At 34.7% G+C, this 9679-nt stretch overlaps 1 protein-coding gene and 1 non-coding gene across 2 annotated transcripts; both read right to left on the reverse strand.

Annotated features, from left to right (window-relative positions):
• Nucleotides 1-297: 297 nt before the first annotated feature.
• Nucleotides 298-3769, reverse strand: LOC107485163 (formin-like protein 5). The gene is made up of 10 exons (XM_052261056.1): nt 3647-3769; nt 2996-3071; nt 2784-2921; nt 2436-2516; nt 2304-2354; nt 2148-2229; nt 1853-1947; nt 1705-1776; nt 1261-1332; nt 298-346 (listed from the first exon to the last, which is right to left on the reverse strand). Exons 4-9 carry the CDS (start codon nt 2499-2501, stop codon nt 1303-1305), a joined length of 396 nt encoding a protein of 131 aa, XP_052117016.1. The 5' UTR covers nt 2502-2516; nt 2784-2921; nt 2996-3071; nt 3647-3769; the 3' UTR covers nt 298-346; nt 1261-1302.
• A 4541-nt stretch (nt 3770-8310) lies between these two features.
• On the reverse strand, nt 8311-8418 carry LOC127747321 (small nucleolar RNA R71). Its single transcript, XR_008009121.1, has one exon. It is a non-coding gene; the product is annotated as a small nucleolar RNA R71 (small nucleolar RNA).
• Nucleotides 8419-9679: the final 1261 nt, after the last annotated feature.

The raw sequence follows: 9679 nt of genomic DNA on the forward strand, positions 1-9679 counted from the left end.
AAATATTATAAAATAAAAAAAATACATAATTATACTAAATAATTTTTTTAAATAATAAAAATTATCTGTAATCAAAATATATTTATAATAATGATCCAAAAATACTAGAATGATGTTAATTTTAAATATTTATACATCTCATTAAAATAAACATAGCCATATCAAAATAACTATGATATCACTTAAAATTTACTATTAATATTCTATAAAAAACTAAAATATTATATCCTACATAAGTATCTTCTAATAAAAGTCATTAATCAACCATACATGTATCCATTTCCAATACTACTCTATCACAATAATAATCAACTTAATCTTCATTATCATCATCCTCCATATTATCCTGCATAATTATATAGAAAAGTAATTAAAAAATATTTATAATGACATTTACGATTATAAAAATTAAAAAATCAGACTCAAAACTATCAATGACTGATATCATTAATTCTTTGTGTATCGTGTACAAGTTTCACCAATGCATAGTAGTGTTTCACAAATCTAAATTTAGAATTCAAAAATAAAAAAAGTATAAGCTATAAACCATAAGATAAAGAGCTATAATTTAAAAAATCATCACTCTGACAGCTAGACAAAAATTTCCTACCTCCCACAACGCCAAAATCAGAATTGTTGCCACAAAATTTTCCTATTTTCTTTGCATTTAAAAAGTTGAACTCTCCTACACAAGCCAGTGTTAAATTATTACTCCTCCAACTACTACTACTAGATGCAGCAGCAACATATAGAACATGATTACGACTAGCACCTAAAAATTAAAATTTTATGATTAGGACTAACACCTAAACACTAAAATTTTAATATATTATTATCATGTTATACATACTATATCCGCTGTATTATGTCATATTGTAACATTTTTTTTAAATTAAAACTAATAACTTTAATTTGAAAATACTAATACTATAAGTCTATAACCATAGCTAGTATTATTTGCTTTTTATTTGCAGATGAATAAAAAAATAGGGACAAATTCATATATACCAAGTCATCCCATGTTTTTAGTTCATAGTGAAAAGAAAAGAACCAAAAATAGCAATATAACTGTCAGCTATAGTAAACAGAAGTGCACAAAATCAGAAATACAACAACCAAAATTGCATAAACAATTTTCAACCATAGCAACACAACTCAAGTGTTAAAGTGTTAATAAAGCCAGCAACATATGATTTCCAATCATAGCAATTAAATTAAATGCAAGCAAAAAACTATGGAACTAGGAAAAAAAGGACATACCACATCTATGTTCGGAAAATGCGTTGATCCATGAGCGCTTTATTAGTTCACTTTATGAGAGGAAAAAGAATACTGAATACAAAAATAGATGTCAGTGTTGAAAAGGATCTCGTGTTTTGCATGGAGAGAACGTATTATATTATGAACAAAAGGAAAAGTTAACTTTTATACTCAATAAAATAGAACACAGATGCTAATGTTTTGAAACTTTTAAATAATAATTATTTTTTTAATTCATGTAATAGCATTGATCAGTAATAGCATACTTCTAAAGTGTGAGTTAACTCTTAATTCATGTGACACATATATCATTGCAATAAGTCAGAAGAGGAGATATGTGCTCAGTTTTACAGGGGAACAAAGTGAAACAGAACCAATAAACCAACCAAACTAGCAATTAGCAGTTGAATAATTTTCTTTTTCCAACCAAGCATAAATCATCACCTTAGTCGCAGCTTCCAGGCTTACAAGGTCTAAGTAGAAGTCAAGTAGTCCAGGCGACCTATCAGTTAGAACCTAGAGCCAAAATAGCAAAATAGAAAGAAGGTAAGTGATCAAATGATATATTTATTTAGTGCAATTGTTATTATACCTTGCAAAGATAGTGCATCAGTGACATCTTATTGTTAGAAGCACGAGTATCAGTAAGCTTTAAAAGACTATCCAACTTGAATCCAATTGCGGATCCTACATAAATTAAATAAATAAATACTAATCCATAAACTATAAGTTTACGTTAGACAAGATCTAACAGAATCAAATTAAATTTTAACCGCTGAAAAATTAAGAAGGGTCTGTGATTATCCAAACATAGAAAATTGAGAGAGATAGAACGATGTTCTAGAGAATGATAAAGACATTAACATTTAAAGGAAAAAAGTACATACCCCTAGCTGTTCCTTGATTTAATGTATTACCCAAAAAAAGAATTTTCTTCATGATCTCCTTCAGCTTGACAGACTTTCGGACCTATTCCCAAGAGAAAATGCATGAGGTCAAAGAAATGCCAATAAATCAGTTTGTTAGTTTCATGCACAATGTACCTCTTCACAAGCAGAGTTCACAGCTTTTAAACTCTTCTTAAATTCTATAACCTGCAAAAAGAAGAAAGCATAACTGAATCAAAAGTTCAATTCCACAAAATATATAGAAAAATATAGCAAGCACCACCATACCTGAGACATAAATTGGATCTTGAAAGAGAATACTCTTAACTTTGACTCTACTCGTGGCACCTTCATCAGCTCTAAAAAATACTGAAACATGACCAAATATATACAAGGATATGATTATAGATACATAGTATGATATTGCATTAGGAAAGGCCAAAAGAATTGTTTTATAACCAACATCTAAAGGAAAAGCGGGGACATGTAATAAATTGCTTCTTTCTTTCTAGAAGCAAGCAGGCAGCAACAAATCTGTAACAGACTTCTTGCACAATTTTATTGATCATTATCATGTTAGATTTGCTTCCAAACTCACACTTCCCGAGTAGCTAGCTATTAAGATATTGATCATACAGCTACTTTTGAAGGAGTGCTATTCTCTCCATCCTTCTTTGTTACTGGGTTATATTTCTCTCCCTCACTATTTTCAACTGCTTGGGCATCACTCCTTGTATCATTCTTTGCACCAGTACCATCTTCTCCCGCATCATCCTACCAAATCAATGAATACAAGTATGGAACCAATAATCCTGGATTATTCTTTGAACCACTAGATGTGAATGAACCTTAGTCTTATTAGTCTTTGTATTATCTTTTCCACTGACTTTGTCTTCCTTGAACAGATTCAGCGCCTGACACAGGCTGCACAGATCCAATATCAGTGATGAGAAGGAAGATCTTAAAGAACCATAGATCAGTAATTTTCAATCTTTTGGCTTCTATCTGCGTTAGCTTTGCAAATTCATAGCACACATAAACCACAAATGGTATTAGAAATAATAAACTCTGTTTGAAGAGGTGACAATTCGCACACTTGAGGCCAATAATCTTCTAAAAAAAAAAAAGAAAACCCTAACGAAGCAAGAAGCAGAAACTCATAAAATTAGAAAGTCCAAAAAATAGAACCCCCAAAACCTTCACAAATTCACAAAAGAAAAATCCATACACAGAGAACAAGTGAGATAGAGGGTGAGCCAAAGAGAGAGCGAATGAGATAAAAAGTGAGATGACGAGCGACAAAGTGAATGAGATTGAGAATTATTGTAGGTGGTCTGTGACTGCTTCTCAGCTACCAGGAAGCTAAAACCATTCATGCAGTAAAACCCCCAATTCCTATTAGTGTCATATCCAAAAGCTACAACCCCTAATTAAAAACCCTAAAATTGGAATCCAAAACCTCCCAAATTTTATAGAACAAAATGAAAATCGATACATACCTTCTCAGGTGAGCGGTGATGACGATGCTGAGCGACGATGACGATGCTGAGCAGCGACAGTGAGCACAAGCGATGATGATGCTGAGCGGTGACGATGAGTGCACGAGATGGCGATGCTGATGCGACGGTCAGCACACGCAACGACGATGGTCTGTGCGGCGGAGCCCTAGCCGGAGTTGTCCTCTCATTCCTTCCCCTTTCCTCTCTTCTTCTCTTCTTCTTCCTGTTCTCCCATTTTTTGATTTTTTTCCTCTTTTTTTGTGTGTGTGGAGTGATGATGAGAGTGTGACTTGGTGAGTGGTGAGCTGGTGAGCTGGTGAGTGGTACACCGATGTGGTGAGTGGTGAGTGGTGACTGGCGGTGAATGGTGACTGGGTGGCGATGGTCGACAGCGACGGTGAGAATGCGAAGGTAATGAGTGTCGTAGGTTATGAGTGTTGAAGGTGAGAATCGCGAAGGTGGGGTTACTCAAATTGAAGGTGCAGTATGCGTGTGTGCTTTTGGAGGGAATTGAAATGGGAATAACAAATTCACTAAGTGTTAGGATTTGGCCCTATATACATTAGGCATCACTTTTAAAGCGCACTCAAAACATAATAAATAAGTTACTCTTTAAAAGCGTTTTCTTTGATATGAAAAGTAAACCCATAGATATCAATCTATGGCTACATTTTATAAGTGATTTCTATAATACCTAAGGCTACACTTTTTAAATGATGCTAGAATTGTGTATCCTTTTCTCTTATAAAAAGGCAACACAGAGAAAAGTTCTATGAAAAGGCTACGCTTTTTAAATGTAGCTTAAAAAAAGTCTGACCGAATGGGTGTTTTACAGGAGAAGAGCTGTTGGTTTCAAGGAGGAAGATTGGATGGTGGGTGATGAGCGGATAATTTATACGCTTTTTGGTATTGTTTTTACATAGTTTTTAGTATGTTTTATTCACTTTTTATTATATTTTTATTAGTTTTTATAAGAAATTCACATTTCTGGAATTTACTATGAGTTTGTGTATTTTTATGTAATTTTAGGTATTTTCTGACTGAAATTGAGGGACCTGAACAAAAATTTGATTCAGAGGCTGAGAAAGGACTGCAGATGCTGTTGGATTCTGACCTCCCTACACTCGAAGTAAATTTTCTGGAGCTACAGAAACCCAATTGGCGCGCTCACAATTGTGTTGAAAAGTAGACATCCTGGGCTTTCTAGCAATGTATAATAGTCCATACTTTGCCCGAGATTTGATGGCCCAAACTGGCGTCCAAACGCCCACCAGAGACCCTTTTCTGGCGTAAAACGCCAGAACTGGCACCAAAGCTGGAGTTAAACTCCAAGGATGGCTTATGCACGTGAAAGCTTCAAGGCTCAGCCCAAACACACATCAAGTGGGCCCCGGAAGTGGATTTCTGCACTATCTACTCATTTTCTGTAAACCTAGTTTACTAGCTTAGTATAAAAACTACTTTTAAAGATTTATTTAGTATCTTTTTTATCATCTTTTAATCTTTTGTCCTTGGACCATAGTTCCACGTTTTGGAGGCTGGCCATTCGGCATGCTTGAACCTTGTTCTTATGTATTTTCAACGGTGGAGTTTCTACACCTCACAGATTAAGGTGAGGAGCTCTGCTGTTCCTCATGAATTAATGCAAAGTATTATTGTTTTTCCTTTAATTCATGCCTACTTCTTCTCCAAGATATACTCTCGTACTTAATTCAGTTAAGTCAAGACTGAAGGGGTGACCTGTGACAATCACCCACTATCGTCAGTAATCGCTTAGCCAAGATCCGCGTGCCTGACAACCACAGCGGTCTACATGTTGTTCAACGTAGTCATTGAACGCCAGCTGGAGTATATTCTCTTGGGTTTCTAATCAATGATCCACATCGTCTCTCCTGACAATGGTGCATCTGAATCTGAGATTAGAACCTTCGTGGTATAGGCTAGAATAGTAGACAGCATTCCTGAGATCCAGAAAGTCTAAACCTTGTCTGTGGTATTCCGAGTAGGATCTGGGAAGAGATGACTGTGAAGAGTTTCAAACTTGCGAATGTTGGGCGCAGTGATAGTGTGCAAAAGGATAGAGAGATCCTATTCTGACACTAGCAAGAACCGATAGATGATTAGCTATGCGGTAGCTGTGCCTGGTATTTTTCATCTGAGACGAGAAATCCGACAGTTGATTAGCCGTACAAAAACCATAGAGGACCATTTTCACTGAGAGGATCATAAAGCTTGCCATGGAAGAGAGTACGCATGATTGGATGAAGGCAATAGGAAAGCAGAGGTTCAGAGGCAACAAAGCATCTGCAAACGCTTATCTAAAATTCCCACCAATGAGTTACATAAGTATCTCTATCTTATTTTATGTTTTATTTATCTTTTATTTACTAAAACTTCATAACCATTTGAATATGCCCGACTGAGATCAACAAGATGACCATGGCTTGCTTCAAGCCGACAATCTCCGTGGGATTGACCCTTACTCACGTAAGGTATTACTTGGATGACCCAGTGCACTTGCTGGTTAGTTGTATCGGAGTTGTGAATCATGATTTAGTGCGACCAAGTTTTTGGCGCCATTGCCAAGGAGCGAACAATTTCGTGCACCAAGTTTTTGGCACCGTTGTCGGGGATTGTTTGAGTTTGGACAACTGACGGTTCATCTTGTTGCTTAGAGTGGGTAACATTTATTTTTTATTTTTGAAAAAAAATTTAATAAAATCATAAAAACCAAAATAAATTTTGTGTTTCTTGTTTGAGTCTAGAGTCAAATTTTAAGTTTGGTATCAATTGTATATTTTTAATATTTCTTAAAAATTTTTGAAAACTCATGCATGGTGTTCTTCATGATCTTCAAGTTGTTCTTGGTAAGTCTCCTTGTTTGATCTTTTAATTTTCTTGTTTTGTGTCTTTTCTTGTTTTTCATATGCATTTTTGAATTCTTAGTGTCTAAACATTGAAAATTTCTAAGTTTGGTGTCTTGAATGTCTTTCTTTTTCTTAAAAATTTTCAAAAATATGTTCTTGATGTTCATCATGATCTTCAAAGTGTTCTTGGTGTTCAACTTGACATTCAAAGTGTTCTTGCATGCATTTTTTGTTTTGATCTTCAATTTTCATGTTTTGAGTCTTTTTGTTGTTTTTCTCTTTCCTCATTAAAATTTAAAAATAAAAAATATCTTTTCTTTATTTCACTCATAATTTTCGAAATTTTTGCATTGAATTAGTCAAAGATTTTCAAAATCATATCTTTTCTTATTAGTCAAGTCAAAATTTCAATTTCAAAAATTTATCTTTTCAAATCTTTTTCAAAAATCAAATCTTTTTCATTTTTCTTTTGATATTTTTGAATTGTTAGGATAAAAATTTTCAAAATCTTTTTCTTAATTTTATCTTATATTTTCGAAATTCATACTAACTTTTAATGTTTTAATTCAAAAATTTCAAGTTTGTGACTTTCATCTCAAAAAAAATTTAATCTTTAAATTCTAGAATCATATCTTTTTAGTTTCTTGTTAGCCAAGTCATCAACTTTAATTTCAAAAATCAAATATTTCTTTCATATCTTTTTAATCATATCTTTTTCAAAATAAGTTTCAATCATATCTTTTTAGATTGATAATTTCAAAACCCTTTTTCTAACTTCCTATCTTTTCAAAATTAATTTCAAAATCTTTTTTAACTAACCACTTAATTCGTTTGTTTTAATTTTAAAGTTTACAATTTTTTATCTTTTTCAAAATCACCTAACTACTTTTCTCTCTTATTAATTTTGAAAATTAGCTAACATTTTTCAAAAATCCTTTTTTTAATTAATTAATTTATTTAATTTTCAATTTGCTTTTATTTCCTTTCTTAAATTTTGAATTCCAAATTAAAATAAAAACAAAAATATTTTTCTTCTCTTTAACTGATTTTCGAATTCCCTCTCCCCATCTTCTCCTTCTATTTATTTTATTTATTTACTAACACTCCTTCTCCACTCATCAAAAATTCGAACCCTCTCCTCCTCTCTGTGTTCGAATTTTTCTCTTTCTTTCCTCATTCTTATTCTTCTTCTCTTCTACTCACATAAAGGAATCTCTATATCTTGACAAAGAGGATCCTTATTATTTCCTGTTCTCTTTTTTTTCTTATGAGCAGAAACATGGATAAAAACATTCTTGTTGAAGCTGATCCTGAACCTGAAAAGACTCTAAAGAAGAAGCTAAGAGAAGCTAGAGCACAACACTCCGGAGAGGACCTTACATAAATTTTCGAAAAAGAAGGAGACATGGCAGCCGAACCCAACAATGCAAGGAAGATGCTTGGTGACTATGTTGCACCAACTTCCAACTTCTATGGAAGAAGCATCTCAATTCCTGCCATTGGAGCAAACAACTTTGAGCTTAAGCCTCAGTTAGTTTCTCTAATGCAGCAGAACTGCAAGTTTCATGAACTTCCATAAGAAGATCCTCATCAGTTTTTAGCTGAATTTTTACAGATCTGTGATACTGTAAAGACCAATGGGGTTGATCCCGAGGTCTACAGGCTTATACTTTTCCCTTTGCTGTAAGAGACAGAGCTAGAACATGGTTGGATTCACAACCTAGAGAAAGCCTGAACTCTTGGGATAAGCTGGTCAATGCATTTCTGACCAAATTCTTTCCTCCTTAAAAGATGAGCAAGCTTAGAGTGGACGTTCAAACCTTCCAACAGAAAGAATGTGAATCCCTCTATGAAGCTTGGGAGAGATACAAACAATTAACCAAAAAGTGTCCTGCTGACATGCTTCCAGAATGGAGCATCATATGTATCTTCTATGATGGTCTGTCTGAGTTATCTAAGATGTCATTGGATCATTCTGCTGGTGGATCCCTTCATCTGAAGACGCCTGCAGAAGCTCAGGAACTCATTGAGATGGTTGCAAATAACCAATTCATGTACACTTCTGAATGAAATCCTGTGAATAATGGGGACTTAGAAGAAAAGAGTTATTGAGATTGACACTCTGAATGCCATATTGGCTCAGAACAAAATATTGACTCAGCAAGTCAATATGATTTCTCAGAATCTGACTGGATTGCAAGCTACATCCGGCAGTACTAAGAAAGCCTCCTCTGAAGAAGAAGCTTATGACCCTGAGAATCCTACGATAGAAGAGGTGAATTACATGGGAGAATCCTATTGAAACACCTATAATCCTTCATGGAAGAATCATCCAAATTTCTCATGGAAGGATCAACAGAAGCCTCAACAAGGCTTCAATAACAATATTGGTGGGAGAAACAAATTTGGCAATAGAAAACCTTTTCCATCATCTTCTCAATAACAGACAGAGACTTCTAAGCAGAGCCTCTCTGGCTTAGCAAACATAGTCTCTGATCTATCTAAGGCCACTCTAAGTTTCATGAATGAAACAAGGTCCTCCATCAAAAATTTGGAGGCACAAGTGGGTCAGCTGAGTAAAAGAGTTACTGAAACTCCTCATAGTACTCTCCAAAGCAATACAGAGGAGAACCCAAAGAGAGAGTGCAAGGTCATTAACATGACCAAAATGGCCGAACCTGAGAAGGAGGAGGAGGACGTGATTTCCATTGAGGAAAACCTCAATGGACGTCCACTGATCAATAAGAGGTCCCCTAATGGAGAACTAAAGGAATCTAAGGCTCATATATAGACCATAGAGATTCCATTGAACTTCTTACTACCATTCATGAGCTCTGATGAGTATTCTTCCTCTGAAGAGGATGAAGACATTGTTGAAGAGCAAGTTGCTCAGTATCTAGGAGCAATCATGAAGCTGAATGCCAAGTTATTTGGTAATGAGACTTGGGAGAAGGCTATGTGTGACCTGGGGTCAGGTATAAACCTCATGCCACTCTCTGTAATGGAGAAACTAGGGATCTTTGAGGTACAAGCTGCTAAAATCTCACTAGAGATGTTAGACAAATCTATGAAACATGCTTATGAACTTGTAGAGGACGTATTAGTGAAGGTTGAAGGCCTTTACATCCCTGCTGACATCATAATCCTAGACAATGAGAAGGATGAG

The sequence above is a fragment of the Arachis duranensis genome, chromosome 4 (genome assembly GCF_000817695.3).
Source record: "Arachis duranensis cultivar V14167 chromosome 4, aradu.V14167.gnm2.J7QH, whole genome shotgun sequence".
Taxonomy (NCBI): domain Eukaryota; kingdom Viridiplantae; phylum Streptophyta; class Magnoliopsida; order Fabales; family Fabaceae; genus Arachis; species Arachis duranensis.

Coding starts and splice junctions, on each gene's coding strand:
- LOC107485163 (XM_052261056.1), bottom strand. CDS start 2,501: ATGAAGGTGCCACGAGTAGAGTCAAAGTTAAGAGTATTCTCTTTCAAG. Junction 1,948..2,147: donor AAATCAAGGAACAGCTAGGG/GTATGTACTTTT, acceptor TAATTTATGTAG/GATCCGCAATTGGATTCAAG. Junction 1,777..1,852: donor TGATGCACTATCTTTGCAAG/GTATAATAACAA, acceptor TTTTGGCTCTAG/GTTCTAACTGATAGGTCGCC.